The 23805-nt window shown below is 37.4% G+C and overlaps 1 protein-coding gene across 2 annotated transcripts in view; it reads right to left on the bottom strand.

The window, feature by feature from the left end:
- PDE4D (phosphodiesterase 4D) overlaps positions 1-23805 on the bottom strand; it is a 624128-nt gene that overhangs the window by 501717 nt on the left and 98606 nt on the right. For both annotated transcript variants that reach the window (XM_054185815.1, XM_054185814.1), the window contains exon 2: positions 23553-23680. In XM_054185815.1, coding sequence (XP_054041790.1) covers positions 23553-23594 — 42 coding nt within the window. In that variant the 5' untranslated portion in view covers positions 23595-23680. The remainder of the gene's footprint in view (positions 1-23552; positions 23681-23805) is intronic.

Here is a 23805-nt window from a genome sequence, read left to right as displayed (position 1 = left end):
GATTTGTCAAAAATACCACCAAGGCTCAGGAGACATTGCAAATAATGGTTCTGAAGGGCAAGAAACCTTTTTCATGAGTGCTAGCCCTCATGCTGTTATGAAAGCTGAATTTAGTACTCTTGAACACTAGGGATTAATGTTACTTGCTACATTCAGACAAAGTGCTCCTAAAATCTCCCCCAAGCATTTCTACCAGTGCATTTCATGACTATCTGCAGCAGTACATCACTCATTTGGTACTAAACTTCTCCTGAGTATATTTTGCTGATCATTAAAAATTGTCCCAAATGTCTTGTCTCATACTTTGCATCAGCTAGCTCCAGAGTATAAACTTATGTAATTTAAGCCTTTTCACTTGGGAAGGGGGAGGGAACAAAGGTAAATCCCCCAAACAAACAAAACCAGAACAAAACCCCAAAATTGAAGACCACAATTCTCCACCTAAGTGAAATTTTGCTTCTTGTATGACTTACTAACAAGAAACTAACCTTGAAGGGAAAAGCTGCAAGTTAAAATATTTATTATAAAAAATCGAGAGCCAAAATATTAATGTACCATAATTGTTTCATACTTGACACTTCTGCTTTTATGATGGATGCCATTAATATTGTTGTTTTATTTTAGATAATAAATCCTAAAGACCTAATCAAAAGTTAAAAATGAAGCAAGAAAATAGTACAGAAACAAGAAAAGACAAACCTGGAGGAACATTTGTAGCCAGGGAGAAACGACTACATTTCGTAGAGTCTATGAATTATATGTAGTTCCCACAGTGGTTATATTTACTGATCTGGACATTGAAATTTTGAATTTTAGGATCATAAAAAGTTACCTGAATTAATTTCAAATGAGGATGTGATTATCATTCTCATAATATGTTTTATTTTTACCAACTGAAAGCAATTCTAATAGTTGCCGACCCAAGATTTAGTTCAAAGATGGGAATATACTGAACTTGCATGGAAAAGAGAGGTTTAAACATGAAGAGGAAAGGAAAAGAATGACTCAGGCTAGAGCCAAAAGCTATACAGTATCTGTATAACCTGGTTGGGTTTTTTTTGTTTGGGTTGGATTTTTTAAGAGGTGGGCTTTTGTTTTTATTTTTATCCTGAGAGCTGAAAAAAGTTGAATAACTCAGTACACAGAAACATGTGAAATCTGCCAGAGGTAAAAAACACTAGAAAATAAATCTGTTTCCCTGAAGAGATTTTATCACATTGCCCTGTTTTCACTTGATTGACAGGCATGTCAAAAATGTATCTTTTGGAACAGAGAAGAGCCTATCTTCTAATTTTACCAAAGGTGTTGTCCAAACTGCTTTTGAATACTACAGACAATGCAGCCTAAGAGCTCCACAAAATCTAATATTGCATCAGTCATTGCATGAATTCAGACCAAAGATTACTGAAAGGAGTTACCATATAAAACAAAACACAAATCCCAGCCAAGGAAGTAAATTACATATTCAGATTCAAGTCCAGATTTCCAAAGGTGAATCATCAAATTTCATTACGAGAAGAACTGAATATCCTAAAAAACAAAACATGCACACATATGTGTTTACTCCCCTCACAAACCGTATTCTTAGTTTAAATTTATCAGATTAAGATTTTTTTTCAGAATGAAGACACAATCTCACATTGTTTTCCTAATTTCAAGTTACTCTCTCCCCAAAGTCTTGTATTAAAAGAACTCCACAGAATGATATAAAAGCAAACATATTTGACCAATATAGTTTTCTCCACAGCATTTAAAATCTGAATGTGCAAACTTTGCTGGAAAACTAAGTCTTCAAGTAGGGAAAAAATAATCCAATACTACCTTAACATCATTTATTTTCCTCTTCTTCCTCCTCCCAGTAGCTTCACAACCAATTGAAAATAAAGCCCAAAGTGGAAAGAATCTATATCAGGAAGTAGACAGGAAAGAGGAACAGAATTTTCTAACACAGAAGCGAGGAGCAAGTCATAGATAATCATTGCCTGAATGTAGGCAATGAATGTCCACGACAGGAAGGAATGTGACTTAAATCAGGAACCCAGATTCCTTACCTATTCATCAGAGAAAAGGGCACACTCACTCCCATCTTAGATACTCTGAATTGCTCTTTGGATTCCCCAGTCAGCAGGAAACACAAGCTCCTAACCTGGGCATCTGAACAGAGTACCTCTGGTATGACTGCCAATGACCCCTTTATATTCCAAAAGCAACTGCATCCCAAGCAACTCTGCTTTGATATCTAAAAGGCCTGCCTTCATTACTTTATCTGTTCATAAGCAAAATTCCATCATTTAAATAAATTACTTCATCAGAAATAGCAGCTAGATTGTCAGGTTGTCAAGTGAAACTATTAAGAAGCCTATGAACTATATATCCTATATGTCTGGAAGGCCTCACTGTGCATCCAGCAGCAGAACCACAAACTAGAAAAGGCTCCTCAGTTTTACCTCACTGCTAAGGATTCAGTTAAACTTGCTCCATGATCAAATTAAGCCTTCTACTACCACTAAAGTCATATAATTCCCCTCACAAAGTATCAAAATCAATTGTTCCAACACACCTAGCTGGAAGTCTGCTGTGGAATCTCACTTCCCTGACAGTCATTTTATATTCAGCCTAAATTTATTCCCAGCCACTCCATTCTTTTTGGTTTTGCATTGATACTTCCTTCAGTTTGACCAAGATCTTAATTCTTCCTGGCTCCCAGACTTAATTTCTCCATTGCTATCATTTTTAATCTCCTCTTTAAATGGATTCATCAGCATGACATCATATTACTGGTCCACATCACACTTGTCCCAGTACGGATAAAACTTTCTCAAACTTAAGTAACGAGAAATGTATACTCTGTTCCAGCTGGATGGTTTTCCATTATGCAAGACAATAGTACTCATTTCACTAATGGAAAAAGTTTGCCTTATGCATTCTAGAATCCTTTTTTTCTTTTTCACAGCAACCTCATATTGTTAACTATAAGTGACCTACTAAGGGACTGAGGTCTGTCTTGTCTTCTGTACTTTGAAGTTGATAAGCCTCCAACTTATAGCAGAAATATTTCTATGAAGTACCCTATGTGCGTGACTATTTATTTCAAGTTATTAAATTTCTTCCTATTTCAGCTAGGCCACTAGGCCACTAACATCTTCTCAGGAGGTAGTCATAGTCTTCCATTTATCGATGATGCCTCACGACTTAAAATAAATCATGTCAACAAAACCACAAAGGAAATCTCTGTGTAACCTCCCACCAACCTTATAGATATCACTCCAATAGAACTCACTGCCTGTCCTTTAGATAATTCTTTGTCCAACTTGCAATTCTTAAACTCATCACTGCCTTCTCCACGCTAACTAATCAACACATATGGGACGTCAAAACAAATGTTTCAGTAAAGTCTGATTAGATTAAATCTATTGCATTTTCTTATCTAGAAAATAAAGGAGGGAAGAAAGAGAGCATCTTAGAGCATTCTGTTGCAAAGCACTGATGCATTTTAATATTATTTTCTTTTTAACAGCATATTAATTTTTTTCTCCTTTAAAACATGTTCAGTGAAATCTCAGACACCACACTGCTCCCACCCTAGATTACAGGAAGACAATAATAACCTTTTTAAAAACAGCAATAATTCATAAGGGACAAACTTAATGGACAGATCCATTTGGCAGACATGACAAGGAAGCAGAATAGGATTTGAAAGCAGGGGTATGATTCTGCCTTTTTATACACTTTAGCATTTCTTTATATATTCTGAAAAAATTTTATTCTAAAAGAATATTTTCATTCACTATTTAAAATCTGGTTTTATGGGTTTTTTTCTACTCAACAGTGTTCTTCATACTTTAAAATTTTCTCATTCAGCTGAACCTCTCATTCAGCTGAAGCTGAAAGCACATCAGACATTTTATGACCTATATACAAAGTTTAAATTCAGCTTACTTAAAAAATGTGTATGTATGTCTTTTCACTGTTTATCGTATGGATGCCAGTACATCATAGAACTCTTTGCATGCTACTACTATGTACCTTCCCTATTTCAGCATGTTTGAACACAAGGTTAACTTGAAAATTCCTAGGCTTATTTCAAACCCAAGAATTTGTAACTACACCTCCTTAAGAATTCAGTTCACCTCAAATTGGTAACATATGCATTCCACCTGAATTCAATTTAGATATTGCTTTGTAGGAATTTTTGTGTTATCTATATACTTTGACAATTGTACAGCTCTTTAACAGCCAATATCTACTCTGATATGAATAGATTGTGTTTGAAATATAATTTGCTTTCAAGTTGCAGTATACATTTACCAACAACAATATGTAAATATATTACACATATGTATTTTCCATTTTTGTCACTCATTGGTGTTCCTAATTCCTTATAAACTCTTCATTGTATTTTGGAGAAGGCAGGCCAAGAGAACAGATCATATTAGCCCACAAATTTCAAGTGATGAGGTTCTAAGCAAAGTCTTTCTCGGATTTCAGTTGGACAAAAAGGTCTCTGCTATCTGACAGCTCTAAGTGAAACATTTAACTGAATACTAGTGGCCATTCTAAGCCTTATACTGAGTTAGAGAATAATGGACTGTTTTAATTGGAGTATGGCCACTTTTCCAAAGTGGTCTTTTGATGGAAATGTATGTCAGTGGACTTTTAAATCCAAAGTGAGAGCCACAATAATAGATTTCCTAGGTATGCCTTCTTTAGACCTATACAGATTCATATTTATGAGGGAGAAGAGTAAGACTCAAGAGTTAACTAAAGCATATTTGTATTGAATTAAGCTGTCTCATAATACTATTTGTATAATGAAAGTATTATAGCAAAAGTATATAATCAACTGCAGTGCATGCAGTGCACGCAGCAGGCTTAAATCCATGCTGTTTGATGAGTGATTTAGCATCAGTGAGTAAATTGTCAGAATCAAACTATAAATTAAACTTGTCTCTTTAGTAAGCATTTTCAAACCACATGAGGTTCAAGAGTTACAGATTGTCCATTTCTGACACAAAAAAGAACATCCGTATGCTCGTATGCTTTTAATCCCAGCAGTGAAAGGGGAGAGACTGGTAGTCTTATATATTCAGCCTAGTGTAGGGTTTATAAAAATCTAACCATAGCTGCAGTTACTCATACAAAATTGTAATTGTACTACTCAACTGATGAATGTTCTTTTCTATCATTTTTAAGGCTTCTGTAAACACAGATACATAGCACTCTTCAATTTGACGTCTTCTTGTCCAGATTATTTTCCAGTTATTTTAAACATCTGAGTCTTAATGAAAAGAAAAAGGAAGAAAACTGAAATGTGTTTTTCACATGTCACAGTGAAAATGTGAACTTTTCCCTCCACATTCAAAGTTCATGTTAATTAAATAATGAAACAAGGAAAAAGAAAAAACATCTAAATGTCAACAACTTTCATTTGCATGACAGTTGAAGTGCCCTCCTGGGTCAACATAAGGCCTCGATTATTTTCACACTGCATTACCTGCCACCTTTAATAAAAGCTGATCAAGCAGGAAGACTTACAGCATGTGCTGAATTTGGCAACGGCATATCAGCAAATTACCCTAAGACTTGCAAATATACAGGACACAAGGAAGGTCTGCTCCAAAAGCAGATTTCCAAATAAATTCCACAATACATGCAGAATATTTTCTGCAAATATTCAAAAACTTAAAAATTGAAACTCACTCCAAAGAGGAATTGGGGTCATACTGTTGGCACTATCATCCTAGATTCTTCTTCTGTTTAGAAAAAGAAAATAAAATGAAACCTGAATTCTGGAATCATAACTGCCTATTTTGTACGTCTTTAAATTCAGTATCCCTTTGTTTCAAAGTAGCAAACAGAATTTACTCTAAGCATGCTCAAAAAAACTTCCATGAGATATTTCCTTTCCAAAAAATCAAATTGACTTATATGATTTGTTTTCCCCTAAAATAGTCAGTATAAAAATGGTTTTATGATGCCAAAAGATAAGCCTCTTCATCTAAATTGTGGAATCACTTCAAATCCTAGACATTCTCCTCACCGTTTTTCGTACTTATGCCGCAAATCTCATTGGTCATACACAGTTCTTTGAACACAAAAGTAATATATTTAATAAATATAAGCTTCTATGGCTGATGTCATGAAATTGCAACAGCATGAAAAAAAGATTGTGACTGTAGGCATAGGTACAGAGATGCCTGCTGTTGAACGTCAATAGAATCCACACTCCTTGTGTCCGCTTATAAAATTTGCTGCAGCTTTTAAAACACGAATTCAGTGCTTGAGCTTTGAGTCTCCAGAAGCACTGAATGAGCACAAAGGATCAGATTTCTGGCACTACAAGGAGTGCTGTATAGACATAACAAGTGGCTACAACTCAACACATGGACGGGAACATCTATCATGCTTTGTTCACCTGAGAATCAGGCAATTAACTGCTAACATGACTTTTGTCACAGCCAATAAACAGAAGTGTTTACAAATATAATCCATTTTACTATCCATAGAACCCATTTCATGCAATAACATCACAAATTTATTTTTCATAGAGATTTGTTATTTTAAAACACATTTTAAAAAAACCACAATGTACTGTGGAGAGAAGAGAGGGAGGAGGTGGATTGTTAGCCATTTGGTTAGGTTTGTGAGATAAAAATGTGCAAGATCTGGACACAAATTTGTAGTGCCTTATTGCAGAGCTTAAGTTAAATTGCTTATCTCTGTCCATACAAGCATTCCCCATATTGACAAAATTTTCATCTATTGTGAAACTGGCACTATACAAACTCAGTCCCATAACTAAAACTATTGTCTTTTTCCAAAATTGAAGACTTTGTTAGCAATAGTATGCACCCTTCCAGAAATTAAACCCTTATAAAATCTCATGTATCCATTTTTGCATAGTTAAAAATGTTAAGGCAAGGTTTTCTAAAAACATTGCACAGCAAAAGGAAAAATTCCACTTTTTTACTCCAGCAGAGGAATGTCAACAAACAGCCTCAACTCCAGATGTCATGAGATTACAAAGGAACTTTTTGTTATTTAGATTGTTGTTTCTATAATCAACTTTTTTGGTAGTTTATTTTACATTTATGTTCCAATAAGAAGTTCCAACTTTAAAAAACATTTTCCCTCACTCTTCTGCTTACCAAATGCTATATTAAGATAGGTATCTTACCTTTGATGCCTTTGCTGATGACACAGCTTCCTAGATTCTGTTTTAGTATTGTGAAAACTTGCATTTTTTAGTACTTCATGAATGAGAGAAATGGTTAGAAATACAGTTTTGTTGTTTGGGTCTTTGTCCTTCCCTTCTCCTTTTCACTAGCCCAGCCAATAAACTAAAGCCTTTCCTACACGATCATTCTGTGTGTCAGCCTTGTAACCTCTGACCACCAACTAAACACACATCTTCAAACACATCTGCCACTGCTACGGTCCAGTCCATAATTTTGGAGTTTCTCACACCCCTAATGAAAGGATGCTTACAATGTTACTTCTGTGTTGCCTTGGTGATGTCATGAATGTACTTTTGTTTCTGTAGCACCCAGAAAGGAATTCTTACATCAGAAGTAGATTTGGGGCTTTTTTAATAATGCTGGACATCTGTGATAGACTGCTGTATAGGAAAGAACACAAAAACATTGTTTTGATGAGACTTGTGTAACCAAGTTTTTATCAGCTATTCCTCTGAGTTGTAACACCCAAACTTTTCACCTGCGTTGTAACACACAAACTTTTCCCCTCCACCCGAACTAATTAAAACTGCACTTCCTTCCCTTGATCACAAACACTTTTGTAACATGACTGTTTATTTTAAAGACCCAGAAGGATTGGGGCAGGAGGGGAAAGGAGTGGGTCATGGGCAGAAAAAATGCAGAAAGGAGTGATAATGCTTGAAGAAGTTGCCAGTATCCTTGACGCACAGCCTTGGGAAAACACCAATGTATTGTAATTAAGATTGTGTTAGCAAATTGTTGTTCACTCTAGGATGCTTCAAGAGTCGCTATACCAGCATTCTTTCCTTTCCCCTCCGGTTCTCAGAAGTAATGAGAGGATATTGAGCACACTGGAACAACCCCAGCAACTCCATCTATAGCTTCCATGTCTCCTTTAGGCCTTTCAAAGATTATGATGCTCATTCTCCTTATACTGCAACTGTTTTCTTTTTGGTCCATCAACTGTCTTCAAAATATTGACAGTGTGACATTAACAAGTCTGCAGTCCCTGACCGAAGAGGCAGTTTTGCTTATGTATCTGCTCTCAAAAAGCCTAAAAGACATCACACAATAATTTTTAAATTTTACTTGCACCAAGATTCTCCCATTTTTACTGACTCATACATAAGGCTGATAGGGGAAATGATAAGACTGCAAGGACAATATTACCATTAGTTTAGATGTGGTCACCTGTTCTACATCTTTCCTTTTCCATTTAGACTTCTTTGGCTGAGACTGCACTTGACTGAAAGCTAGCATGCAGGAAATCATTTTAGGTAAAACACAGCGATTAAAAAAGCTAAACAACCAAAGACAAGTTTAGAAGGGACATCATCCTTTTGGCATCAATTTTATATCCACACTATAAAAGCAGGTTGGGCATTCAATTGCATGTCTTCTGTTTACCACAACCAGGCAGCAAGAAGTAGAATGCCCTTTTAGAATGAAACTTCATCACTCCCAGCAAAGACACCTGTGCAACGCTGCATAGGGGTTTTCCAGGACACATAAAGTATACCACCTTCTGTTCCAAACTCCTCCCTTTCTCTTCTGTAAAATGCCAACGAAGGTACCTTACCAGACCCTTGAGAAAAACAATAAATTGATTTTAAAAATCTCTTAACTTGCAGCCTACCAAAGCCTGAGGGCTTTCTTTTGCCAGACATTCAAGGCATATGTTAAAGCCAATAGATACTTTTCCTGAGGGAAGGATTTTGTTCCAGGGGAAAGAATATCATTGAGCTCTGTGAAAGCAGTATTTTGGTATTCTTGACCATATGATATTTACTTCATTGCACTATTATTTTTTTTGTTTTCCTTTAGTGATATTGTGATGGATGAATTGTATAATATTTATTCTTTCTGTTTATACATCACAGCTAGTTTTCAATGCTCTTGGAGCCAAAATAATATTCTCTCTCCCAGACTCACTACTTTTACTGTGGCTTCTCTATTACATCTCTGTTTATTAATTTAACCTTAGAATAATACAGTGATTTATTTTTTTTAATTGATTTGCATTTACCATTTAGAGGAATTGCTCATGGAGCAATACAACCAGAGGAGAGGTTAAAGTTAAAATAGAGCCACAAGCAGAAATTGGAACAGCAGAAGGAGTTATTATGCAGTGAGAAACAGAATAAGAACATATGGTTAACTAAGGGAAAAATGAACAGAGACATAATACTTCTAAACACTAGGGAAGGAGGGAGGGGAAGAAATATCAAATAAATTTATTCCCTGATTTGCATCTCATTTTATCTTGACTGTTCTGCTGACTGATAAAATCCATTAGGCATCAACTCAGCAAATGACATTATGGCCAGCACAAGCTAATTAATTAGCATATATTTAATTCTAATTCAATTTCCTAGAGGAAAAAAAATAATCAGTTCCTTTTCCCTTTTTCCATGTGCACATACTTTTCTACAAATATAAAATCCTCTAGTTGAAGAAAATAGGTGAAGATTTAAGACATACTCAGCCACAGTTAGCATGTTGAGTCTTGTAACTGGAACAATCAAAACATGGCAGTTTGCTTTCCCAGCAAATTATGCAAGTCACACTTCATTCACTGTGCAGCACACTTGAGATTGATGTGTTTGCCATGATAATACGTAAGATTTAGAGGTTCCAGTCTCTACCTCTGCTGCTGACAATTCATCCCAGAACACAGCATTGTGGATTATTTAGTGTAACAAAACAGGAATAAAAGAAACAGTAGAGAACATTGTCAGTAGGAAATGAGAAAAAGGCAGGAATTTCATATCTCCAAAATACCTTTTGCAAAGGCTGTATGTAACTGTGGAGAATTCTCATGTTATTAGCTATTCAAAAGGTGCAAGACAACAATGATTAACTAAACTTAGTACATAAAGTAATTGAAATAAATTACAGAAATGTAGTTGTTTTAATTTCAGTTCATCTGCAGAGGAATCTCAAAGTGCTGACTTGTAGTTGAGTGGATCACATCTGTTGCCTGTTATTTTAACTACTTTAATTAAATCTTTGTACCAAAGTGCAGATGAAAAGTAAGAAGCAATCATGAAAATAGCAGATGCTTGTAAAATAGCAACAGTTCTGATCAGGCCAGTGATCCAGTGCCTGATTAAGGAAATATAAATGGTTAGCTGGGACTGCATCACTACATAATGTACTGCACAACCAATGAAACCAGAGGACAGTTTGGAAAATATGAAGAAGTACTTTCAATAGAAGTATTTACAACACCTGTTTTACCCATGTTCAAAAGTTGTGAAAGTGTCCCAATTATCCCAGTTTCTATATGCTCCTATTGCCTAGAAGCATTTTTTTTTTAAATCTTGCAATCTAGAAAGTAACAGTAACTTTTGATTCTATCAAGAGAAAACATGAAAAGGAAATTCAAGACGGTTATTTTTATATAATTTTATAACCTGAGATTTTTCAGTCTGAAGTGATCCCAAAAGGCACAGGATGGAACAGAACTATAAGTAACAGGTATCATTGTTGTCTCTCCTTTATACCAATTTAGTTTTGCTTAAAAGTTGGTAAGGTGGAGTACCATTTGATGATGAAAGAGAGGAAAAAACCCGCAGGATTTAGAAAAGCTTACGACAGATGCTTTGTGATGCTTACAGCTCAATAGATTTTGGCAAACAGTAGTACCTCTCCTTAGTGAGAAGCCTGCTAACCCTCATCAGAGTGTGGGTACTTCTTTAATATAAAAGTAATTTTCAGCCTTGCAGCATAGAATTAAAAGTATTAAAAGTATCACCTTTTGCCCTCTGGAGAATGCAGTTGGAAGAAAAATAGGCAAACATTCAGAGTGTGAAAGGAAAGTGGTACACCACTAGAAGAAAACTGTAGCTGTCTCCAAACTCCAGTTTTGGGTGGTATTTTGTGTCTTAAACTGATTCTGTATGCAATTGGAGTGAATTGCTACATAACATGTAGAGTGAGATGCCAGAACAGTGTGCAAAAGAAACCTGGAGAAAGGTCCAAGTACAGCCATAATATCATTCTGGTTTTGTGATGGTCACCTCTGCACCCCTTCACTCAGGTCTCTACAAAAGTTCTCTTTTTTCTTTCCTAAAACAACCCATTCCAGGGACAGAGGAGCTTCCATTTCAAGAGATGAGCACAGAAAGCCTAATTTATCTACCAAGAGAGGATCATTAAATAAGAGTATTTGGACTGAGATGATTGCTTTATTTTGAAAAGTGCATAGCAAAACCCTTAAGACTTGAGATTTTACTGTCTAGATTGTGCCATTGAGCTGGTTTCTTATAACGATACTAACAATCAAAAATTTTTTCTAGAAGGAAGTTTTTAAAGGCACCAAGAAAACTTCCATCATTTTATTTCCTGAGGGAAAACAGCGAAGGAAGAGGCCAGAAGTAGGTGCTAAGTAACAATTTGATAAAAATTTTTCCTCACTACCCATGTAGAAAGCCTTCCTCTCCCACCCTAGTTCATTTGCTCTTATGTTGCCATTCAGAGACTAGTGTTACTAAGCAATATCTAGGTCTCAGCATGTGTCATGTAATATAGATATAGATCTCTGCTGGGAAATCAATGATATGCAATGTTCTGCCCCAGAAAGAAATGGGAGTTGACTATTAAGTGACATTATTTATAAAGCACATGCAGTGAAAAGAACATAGAAAAGACTGCCTTTGTCTAAGTTTCAAACTTCATAAGAAAACCTCAAATACAAACTGAATATTTTATTTACCTAACGGAGAAATTGGGCAATATTGCCTCTATGTATTTTCAACAGTTCACTTATGTTTTGAGGTCCTTTTTGTCAAGACTTGGTAATTCAAAATTTATCAGAAGAAACACAGCATATATACTGAGAAAAATATCCTTCATCTCATACAAGAATACAAAAAATTTTCGCAATCCCTTAGCCAAAAATATTGACTATGTTAGTTAATTTTTTAAAATCATGTTGTAATCAGTTGTAGTTTGTATTTATTTAAGAGCATGAAAATTACCTAAGCGTCACTTTGATATTGCTGCATTGGCTTTTTCAGGTGAGGCCTAATATTTTTTTTAAATTTTGCTTTTTTAATTATTATTATATTTTACAGCAAAAAGTCCCAATTAGGATGACGTTATATGATCTGGTAAGACAGATAACAGAAATTTTCTCAGTTTACACATTATAACAGATTAATTGTTTTGGACATTGCATAACTGTTTTCATTACCTTTCTGGATCTTATGTAGGAAAGGAAGATGACTGGTCTAACATCCCATGAGAGACACAAATAATGTTCTAAATCAGCAGGTAGGACCATGAAATAACTACAAGCAAGTATGAAAAGCATAGGTGCAACCCAACAGTTAGGAACCTGGAGCAACTGCAAAGCTCAAAAGTTATACCAAAGGAAGCCTGATATTCAAGAGGGTCACATATTGTAGTGAAATTTAAAGACTTCCATTATTTTCTATTCTGAAAAAGAAATGGTGAAGTCATTAGTAATTAAGCCTGTTGGTAGAGTATCCTGATTTTTTTTTAAAAAGGGGAGGGAGGGAGCAGAAGTGATAACAGGAGCACAGTACAGAGCAATGAGAAAAGCAGATAGACCTGAAAAACAAACAGTTGTCTACAATGTAGGATCTGATATAGGAGTGCTAACCCTAGAGCAAGTTTGAGCCACCTTTATTCTCCCGCTTCAGGACTGACAAAGCAGAGGTTGGTAACTCACAAACTTTCTTTTGGAGTCAGGTGGAGCCCTCAGGTTTCCCAGACTTTGGAGAAAGTAACAGGGAAGGTCTGGACGAAGGAAGACTTCCCCGTGGTTGAGGAGGATTAAGTGAGAGATCAGTTAAGTCAATTGGATATCCGTAAGTCCATGGGTCCCGATGGGATGCAACCAAGAGTGCTGAGGGAGCTGGTGGTAGTCATTGCTGGGCCGCTCTCCATCATCTTTGAAAGGTTCTGGAGAACAGGCAAGGTGCCGAAGGACTGAAGGAAAGCCAATGTCACTTCAGTCTTCAAAAAGGGCAAGAAGGAGGATCCAGGGAACTACAGGCCGGTCAGCCTTACCTCCATCCCTGGAAAGATGATGGAACAGCTCGTTCTAGGCGTTATCTCAAGGCATGTGGAAGGAATGAAAGCTATCAGAAGTAGTCAACATGGATTCACCAAGGGGAAATCATGTCTGACTAATCTGATAGCCTTCTATGATGGCATGACTGGATGGATAGATGAGGGGAGGGCAGTGGATGTGGTCTACCTTGACCTCAGCAAGACATTTGACACAGTCTCCCACAGCACCCTCACAGGAAAGTTTAGGAAGTGTGGGTTGGATGAATGGACAGTAAGATGGATAGATAACTGGTTGAAAGACAGAGCTCAGAGGGTCGTGATTAGGGGCACAGAGTCTAGTTGGAAGTCAGTGACAAGTGGTGTTCCCCAGAGATCAGTAATGGGCCCAGTCCTCTTCAATATATTCATCAATGACCTGGATGAAGGGATGGAGTGCACCCTCAGCAAGTTTGCTGATAATACAGAACTGGGAGGGGTGGCTGACACACCTGAGGGCTGTGCTGCCATACAGAGAGACCTGGACAAGCTAGAGAGTTGGGCAAAGAGGAACCTTATGAAATTCAACAAGGGCAAGTGTAGGGTGCCGCACCTGGGGAGGAATAACCCCGTGCACCAGTACAGGTTGGGGGCTGACCTGCTGGAGAGCAGCTCTGTGGAAAGAGACCTGGGAGTCCTGGTGGACAACGAGATGACCATGAACCAGCAATGTGCCCTTGTGGCCAAGAAGGCCAATGGCATCCTGGGATGCATCAAGAAGAGTGTGGCCAGCAGGTCAAGGGAGGTCATCCTCCCCCTCTACTCTGCCCTGCTGAGGCCACATCTGGAGCACTGTGTCCTGTTCTGGGCTCCCAGGTTCAAGAAGGACAGGGAACTGCTGGAGAGGGTGCAGAAGGGCTACCAAGATGATTAGGGGACTGGAACATCTCTCTCATGAAGAAAGGCTGAGGGATTTGGGTCTTTTCAGTCTGGAAAAAAGACAACAATCTTATCAACACTTATAAATACTTAAAGGGCGAGTGTCAGAAGGATGGGGCCAGGCTCTTTTCAGTGGTGCCCAGTGACAGGACAAGGGGTAACGGGCACAAACTTGAGCATAGGAAGTTCCATCTAAACATGAGGAGGAACTTCATTACTTTGAGGGTGGCAGAGCACTGGAACAGGCTGCCCAGAGAGGTGGTGGAATCTCCAACTCTGGAGACATTCAAAACCCGCCTGGATGCGTTCCTGTGCAACCTGCTCTAGGTGACCCTGCTCTAGCAGGGGGGTTGGACTAGATGATCTCCAGAGGTCCCTTCCAACCCCTACCATTCTGTGGTTCTGTGAAAATAATAAGCTATTTTGTTATGACTTTCTGAAAGTGTGGTGGCCTGGGGCAATTTTAATTGGTTCTATGAAGAGAGAAAAGAGAGGAATTGGAAAATGTCTAGTTATTCTGCATATTCAAATGTGAAAAATACAAATAACAGAAGTGGAGTATAGAAGGACAAACTGTACAATTTTGTTCCCTCTGAGCTCTCTCTGTGCAGGGACATGGAAGAAACACCTCAGGGTCTCATTTGTTCTTTTGGGAATCTTACTCAAGATCTGTCTCCAAAGCATCAGCTGCAACCAACCCAAAAATTTCATCAAAAATCTTGGAAACAGGTTGGTCTTCTAGATCCACTGTGAAAATCAAAACATTTACATGAACACAGCCCCAGCTCTGACATAAGACACCAGCATTTTATGGGGTCTTTTGCTGCACAGGCTTGGCTGAAGTTAATGCTGCTTGTCTCTTTCTGTTAACTGTGTTCTCAAACTGTATTGAAGGTCTATCAAAAGACATGTTCTCTGAAACCTGATGAAGACCCTTTATCACTGAGAACAAAAATAAGAGAATGAATATTGTCAAGTGCTTTAAAATCCACAGATAGATTGATTTAGGTCTACAGAATTGTTACTGAGTAAAATAGTATTAATTCAATACAGATAAGATAAAGAGATTCCAGAAACCAGTTTGCTAAATATAATCATTAAAGGAATTTAATGAAAAACAGAACTTCCCCAGAACTTGGACATTTTCTTCCTTTTTGAAGGTGGTTTTTGGTCCAAAGCATGTCAAATTTAAAAAGGAGAGGGAAAGAGAGAGAGAGAGAGAGAGAGAGAAAAGAAATGGACAAGCCAAATTTTCCCAGATCCTGCATGCTGAAGGAAATAGGCAGGAACCTGAAGATTTAACCAGCACTTTCATGGATATTGCTAGGTTTCCCAACCTCAAGCCACCAGAAACATTGGCCCAGGGGCTACAGATACTGCACCTTCCTGGTTCACAGGCTGGCAGGAGGACAGTTTGCAGTTTTCTATCGGCAATGCTATGTAAGGTACCGAAACTCAAGTTATTCTGAATGCCGTGCACTAGGTAAGAGAAGCCTAATATTTTGTAGAAAAGCAAGTTTGCTATTAGCTGTTTTAAGGCCTATATTTGAAATTGTTTTGAATGGAACTACATATTCATTTAAGGAAAGCTGATCATCATTTTTTTCATTAAGGGCTTCCTGATGTACATTTGTAGCATATACCTTCTGCATTTCTAGGCTGTATATTTATGTGTGAAGACGTATACATACACCAGTAGAAGATGAGATATATTGCATGTGTCACAAGGAAAAAAAGGTGTATAGCATTTAAGAAAAAAAGGATCATTTTGCACATACAATCACAGTTGTTTCTGAAGCCAGAGCTAAAGGAACGCAATATAAATTGTAAAACTCCAATAACAACACAGCAATCTAGGGGTCCAGGGGCAGTCTTAATTCTGAAATTTACTGCTCTCGTCAGCTTACTCTTTAATAGTACTCAACTGTTACTTGCATTCTGTTTCAAATTCTTCATGTCTCTTGTTGTTGCCGGTGGCTAAAGAATAGTAATCCTTGCCAGGGAATTATCTATGTTTTTCCATAACAACTTTGACCATTTCCATTTCCCACAAAAATATCAAGCAAATTATTCTGCCACTGACTATACTATTTATTCCCCTACAAACATCTTCCATGTAACTGCTTCTTACCACTCTTCAGTACTCTTAATGTTTACATCTATAGTACTTCCAAATCCTTGACATTTGTATATTTCTATTAAAACTATTTAATATTTATATTGCAAGTCTGCCAAGAACCTTATTGTGCTGGAGAACCAGTTGTTCTAGCCACTGCAGGTATTCTGACAGACACAGGGATACTGACCATAACAACCTGCAATTTAAAAAGACAAGTAAAAGATAAGTAGGAAAAGAATATACTTTAGGAAAGGAATTACACAATATTGCATTTCCCTCTGTATATAGTGTGCATTAGTGACATGCTCATTCCCCTTATGTGCCCCTCAATCTATCAGCATCAGACTGCCTTCTCCTAGGCACCATTTCAAAATTCAATATGAAAGAGGGAATCAAAAGATGCAGTGATCTCAAACTGAAGAGCCTGAAAGACCACCTTCATATTTAAAGAAGAGAGAACGTGTGGAGAAACACCATCATGGATTAGAAATATACAGTAATAAATAAGTGGGACAGAAAAGTAGGGAGACCATATTGTTTAAATCTCTAATACTAGTATGCTTTGATTACATTATCCACCACCTTCATGCTTTTCCTCTACTCCCCTGACCACCAGCCTTCTTCAGTGTTAAGTGCAATGTGTAAAGGCTCCTGACTTTTATAGTCTTTCCTCCTAATTCATCTGCTCTAGGCCCTCAGTCACTTCAGTTATCTTCAGTTATTCTTTCCTTCCCTAACCCTTTCATCTGTGTTTCATTTAACTTCACACTCTTTAAGATAGGAATATTCTCTTACAGTCATTCAGTGGTATCTTCAGGTTAATTTAATTTTATTTTCACTGATGTAGTAAATGATTACAAAGGTGAGAGCAGTTTCCATCAACCAGCAAACACAAGAGTCTGGAGCTTGTTTTAGAGAACAAGAACTAGTTTGGGGTAATTGGTAAGCAGTAAAACACAGAAGTAGGTGTAATTCTGGTACAAATGGCTGAGACTTCCTAGCCCTTCCCATGGAACAGGGCCTGAACAACCCACTGTGCCTCTCACAGGCTTGAATTCCAAAACTGGGTGGATGGGGATTTGAGCAGCCTGGTCAAGTGGGAGGTGTCCCTGCCCATGGCAGGGGGGTTGGAACTAGGTGATCTTTAAGGTCCCTTCCAACACAAACATTCTGTTCTATTCTATTCTATTCTATTCTATTCTATTCTATTCTATTCTATTCTATATTGCTAGGAAGATACAGTTTCACATGTAGACAATTATCCTTGGAGACAGAAAGAACTGGGGCAGAGGATGCCAGTGACACAAATGTGCAAGAATTCCAAAAAGTAAAGACTCAGCTACACTTCAAGGATTTTGCTAGTGTAGCTGAGCTGTAAAATTCTCTGTCAGACCAACTCAAAGCATCAAGAGAATTTTTCTATTAGTGTAATTTAAAATAAATAAATATTATCAGCCCACAGATTATTTTTTAAATCTGCATAATTGTGGATGACATTTGAGTTACAGGTTAGGCTTGTTATGTTCATTAGCGTATGGGTGGAGGTAATTTCATGTTCCAAAATGGTGCAGTTGTAAGATGCAAACTTCTAAGTACTGCCCAAGCCTGACACAAGGAGTTAAGACTTGCTTCAAAAAGGCTGGGACTTAGTTAAGAAGGTAGGCAGGAGCTGAACCGGTAGATGAGTCAGGAAAAAATAGAGAAATATGACAAAAGCGTATGCATTAATGTCAGAAATATCAGAGGCAGAAGGAAGGAAAGCATGGAGAAGAGATTTTGAGATCCAATCAGAATAGGATGGGTGGAAACATTAGTCGGAACATCTATGAAAGACTGGAGAGGGTGGAAGACAGAAAGGAAGAAATCCTGAATGAGTGGGAGGAAAGAAACACATTTGCAATTGCTTTGTCAGGAATACACTAGTATCTTCCTGCCACAGAATGATTTATGTCTCTCCAAAAGATAAGCCCACAATTAAAAGGGGATTGTCAAATGTACACATGTGAATACAGTAAATTAATCCAAAACAATTTTAATCTATAGTAACCGACTATTAAAAGGATTAATTTATTAGGGGTCAAATCCAGCCATTCTTGCTGAGACTGGACTGTCAACATGGACATAAATTACTAACCCCTGTAGAAGAAATGTTAGAAAACATGCAGAAAGGGTTAAGGTTGCTCCAGGCATTACTTACTCTCTCTTCAGGCATTTTCTGTGTATCAGCTGCTGCTTTGCTTAAGGGAATTTGCTGCTGAAAATGTCTATTCTGCCAGGCAACCACAGTAACTGACATTAAGGGAAAAGGAGCACCACTGAATGAGCTTCAATTTGTCCTTTAGCAATGTCCCACCTTTGCCTTTTCTACCCTTTGTTTCCTTTGCAAAGGCTGTATTATAGATAGAAGGGTGGAAGAAGGCAAAGAATATGTAATGTAATTGCTTCCCATTAATAAAGAATGGTTAGCTCAAGCAATCTCCCTCTAAGTATCCTTCTATCAGCTAACAAATGGACCTAACCATTGGCAATGAAAGAAAAATCAATTTATTTGGAAGTAATGCAAATTTATTATGAAAAATGCTTCTGGAACACTGCAAGCTTCTCCCACTTCTGTTGACAAATTGGTTACTTAGAAATATTGACCTAAAGCAAGGATTGCTGTCCGACAGAACTGCACTGTGACAGAAAAGGGCCTGGAACTGAACTGATTTTCAATTCCTCTGCACTCTCTGTGGAGAACTACATCACTCTATGGTATAGAGTATCTTACCCTATTGCTGTATAGCTATGCTAGCTAGTAAGCAGAGGACTTGTACTGGATTTAGTTGGGATAGATAACTTTCCCTCTCCCTGACCATTTGCCTAGAGGAGGGGCAGCGGACAAAAAGACCCTGGCTCTTGTCATCTCTGTGAGTCATAATCTAAGCAGAAACGAGCACAGGAATAAAGGAAGTCTTTAACTTCCTCATCACTCCCCCACATCATAAGCAAAGGTTATGACAATCTAGCCTTAAGTACTTCAGTTGAAAACATCTCAGTGAGTCAGCTGTTTGCAAATAGCTCTCCGCCTTCCTTTGCACTTCATCTCTATGGGTGCTCCGTGTCTGCTTTGCATTCGCATGAATTCCACCCTACCTCCTCCCCTCCGCCTCCCCCCCTCCACCCCCCCCCCCACCCCCCCCCACCCCCCCTCGGCAACTTCTGCGTGCAGCTAAGCTCTCAGAAGCTTTGCTGCAATAGCTCTGAGCATTCCCTTTTGAGGTCTGGCATCTTTTGAAGCCATCAGTAGTCACAACGTTGCTTTTAAAGTTTTGAACATAGAATGGGACAGCCATTTTGTCTCCTACTTATGATCTGCAGTTTCTCCAGAAGTTACAGTTCTTGAAAATACACCTTTTATATGTAATACATCAATGAATTCAAAACAGTCTCACACTTCTAGGCTTTTACAGATATTTTTAAGGTAAAAGGCAGACCAAATACTGTTGAAGCATGCAGCAGCCTTTGTTCTTTACAACAGCACAAATATTCTAATTTTGCTTTTTGCCCCCTTCTCCTTTTTTTTGCTGCTGTAGTTGAAGCTGTTGAAATTCCAGTTTAAGCAGGCCCAGTTGCTAAACATATCCTCTTGGTTCATATTCTTGCAATATAGCTACTTTCTGATTTCACAAGAGCTGACTCACTTCTGACACAATGTTCCAAGATGAACACCCACATAGTGCAACATTCAGATTTCATTCTTTCCTCCACATATACTAGCACTCTCATCACCTGAAAGTAGCATCTTACTTCCTTTAGCTGACCAACTATGCCTCCAGTATACTCCCATAGAAATCTAGTTATTATAACACTCTATTGAAAAGTTATTTACTATTCATGGTGTATTAATCATCAGTTTGATTTAAAAAATTCCAATTAATAATGTACTTCATAATGCTTTTTGATAAAGAACAAATTATGTTGAAATTTGTAAAGCTGTTTGTAGAAATATATTGGCTTGTTCATCCAGTTATGAAAATAATACGAAGTCCTTCCAAAACACAAAAAATAAAGTTCAGTGTTTTATTATAAAAATATTCCGAAAAGTTTCTTTTCATAGCTGATCAGTATTAACTAAAAGCCCTATCGTATACAAGTAACTTTGTAAGGGGTGGGGGAGAGAATCAAATTAGACAAGAGGGAGGGAGGGAGGGAAAAACCAACATTTAGCTATATTTTCAGATGTACCAGATGGTAAGTCATGTAAGTTAAAGCAATAAAACACCTAGAATATTCTAAGCACTTAAGACACCAGAAAAATAGACATTTCAGGAAGGAGGAATTTATTTATGAGGAAACCATTTAAAGAAACAAAAAGGCTACTTAAGGAAACTAAGAGGTACTAGACAAGTAGTACACACAGATTGAAAGGACATAAGCGCAGATTTCCTCACTGAATGCTGTGAGTAAGGGTGAAAGAAAGAGCTAACTACTATATAAACCCATATTACAAAACACAGTTAAATGCAACTACATAGGCTACCAATAGAAGTATGAATAGCAATACTGTGCAAACCAGCCAGGGAGAGGGGGGAGGACTATCAGGATATACATATTTTGCTATCTCAGGACATGAAATGCAAGCAATAGAATAAAAATCTACTACAGGAAGTTTAAAAATAAATATTAACAACATATTTGCAATGACAAGATCAGTTGCAAATTATTTTTTTTTAAACAGTATTAGACATTGTATTGTCAGAAAAAAATGGGAATGTTAATAATGTCTTTTCCATATGCAGGTTGTATTATTCTACAGTGTGAAACTAAGCTTCAGCTCATTTATGATCCACAGTTAGTTCTACATTTGGTGAAAAAAACAAAATATTCACACAAATCTGCAGGTTCATCTTCCATATTAGATAAATTATGTCCAGTGACATCTGAAACCACTGCACCAGGACTTTGATCACCTAGAAAGCTAAAAACCTCTTTGAAAGCTATGTGACATCATCCCATGAAATAAAAATAAAAGCCATTTTCCATCTTTTTAAGATTATTCAGTTCACTGATGACATTTTTACTTATTCATTATGTGGTCTTTTGATGAAATGACTGGTCTGGCAGACCATGGATAACTTTGACAACGCAAATTCAAATTGACATGTAGGAAGATACAAGATTTAATGTCACCATCATCTGACAGGAAATCTTTGGCTGTACTCACCAGGTATAGTGAGACATTTTCCAAAGTCACTTTTGTACAAATAGTGCTGCTATCCCCCTAGGAATCAAGGAATTATTTAAACAGCATGCTACCACATGGCTTAAAATAGTTTCTTAGGGATTACATATTTTGCAATTTAAAAAACCAAACAAACAGTAGGAAATATTTTATATGCCCAGTTTAAAGAAAAATAGCCACAGGTGGTTATGATTAAGTTCACACAACAAGATGTGCCAGGATTTAACACTCTCTTTCAGGGCCTGAAATGTTCAATATGTTTTTTGAACTTTTAGAACTTTGTTTCACAAAATACATAGCAGGACATTTGTACTAAAATATGAAGATCCTTTGAATTAATAAGGATGAACTAGGTGATATTTGAGGCCCCCTTCTAACCCAAACCGTTCTATGATTGTATGAATATATTTGATAAAAATTCGTTCCATTAACTTAAACTGAAACAAAGATGGTCTTTTGCCCAAATTTGAACAAATCTCATTAGATCCGCTAAGATTAAAATTTTATGCTTTAGGGTCTTTTAAAAATTTTATGGGTGGCCTCATACTTCACTTAATTCCACAGGTGAGACAACGGCAACAGGGAAGCTTTATTAAGCACTCTGAATACCAATTTTCAGTTTATTGAGACATGTCGGGCTGTTTATTTGATCCACATATCAAACTGTGGCACCATGATGAATTTAGCATACTTCTGTCACTTTCCCCCTGTGGCTGTACATCATATGCAGATAGCATGTACAGCAAAATTACAGTAAATAAAAAAAAAATATACATAGAGAGAATTTTTTTTAAAAAGACATTCTTAAGAACAAGCGAAGTAGACCAACTGCTCCCGTAGCCAGGAGCACAAGCAGATACAGCCTGACACATTCAGGAAGCTCCACACCTGGCCTGCTCAGAGATGTCTGCACTGCCGTCCCACACTTGGGAGAACAGGGAGGAACTTGAGCAATTCTGGACAGTTGATAAAGTCAGCTAAGCTCATCCTCTTGGTCCAACAACCAACCCCACTGGAATAGGAAACTGAGGCAGCAAAGGCGAAAAGGAAGCAGACACATCAAGGCATTAGTGGCAACAAAACAGAGTCCCAATGTCATTACAGGGAAGCTGGAAGATACTCATGGGAAAACAAAAACTCTGGATCCAGACTGGTTTGATGTATTTCTCAAGTGAACTCTGTTTACATAAATGATGGAAGCCCTTCAGAAAACAAGGAAATACAACTGTATCATTTGTCCTCGTGCAGCGCTCTTGTAGATGCACACTAGAACTTTTCTCTCCTATTACCACTTATCGAAGCACTTAAATAAAATGTCCTTGTCTATTGGAGAAGGGGCATATTCAACAGCTTAAACATAGCAGTAGCGTATTAGAAAGGAACAGTCAGTTCTTGTCTGTGCCTGTAAGGCAGAGTCATTGGTATATAATAATACCACACATTAATGTTGTTCCATGAACCTCTGGAAGACAGGAAATGCTACAGCAGCACCCAAACCTCCCTATTTTAGAAGTACTCTTGGATAATGGCAGATGTAAATACATAGGACAAAAAAACACCACAAAGACCAGAAAACAAACAAAATTAAGCCTCATCCAAAGCCATGTATATTATTAGCATATTTTCTTATTGGCCTGCTGGAACAGTTAACATGGCAACAATGCATTATCAAATTGAGTGTAGTCCCTGACACCAACATCAGTGCAGAGGCATTCATTTATGACTGAGTACATTACAGATAATACGTAAACTCAGATTTCAATGACTGCTCAAGAAAAAAATGTCATTTAATAACTGTGTAAAATACACTGTCAAAAAGGAAGGTCTCAAAAAAAAAAATCACTCCAAGTGAGTGCAGGTCACACATACCTATATATTTAGGCTACAGATACAAGAATAGGCTACAACAAAGATTTTATCACAGTTGCTTTCCTGCTTAGAAAGTGCTATTTGAAAGGCTAATACAGCACATAAGTAGTATGGAACAATACGGATAATAGAAATGGAAGCAAGGACAAGAAAACTTTCTACTCACACTTTTGCTCCTCCCATGTAGAGTACAAGTGTTCTTGCTCATGGTGACTCTATGACTAAATCAGAAGTGTTCTGCAAGTTTCAAAGGTGAGGTTTTACCCCTTGACCATCCAAGTACCAGCTGTTGGACTGAAAGGAAATTAATTTATCTTGTTAGCATCAAGGTGTTTGCAAGGTGTTCAACATCCACACATAAGCCACTGCTTCAGTGTGTAAAATTTGCAAACAGTGTATAAAATCTGCAAGATCCGGTA

The sequence above is a fragment of the Rissa tridactyla genome, chromosome Z (assembly GCF_028500815.1).
Source record: "Rissa tridactyla isolate bRisTri1 chromosome Z, bRisTri1.patW.cur.20221130, whole genome shotgun sequence".
NCBI lineage: Eukaryota > Metazoa > Chordata > Aves > Charadriiformes > Laridae > Rissa > Rissa tridactyla.
The sequence above is the reverse complement of the archived record's forward strand: the minus strand, read 5'-3'. Positions and strand labels throughout refer to the sequence as shown.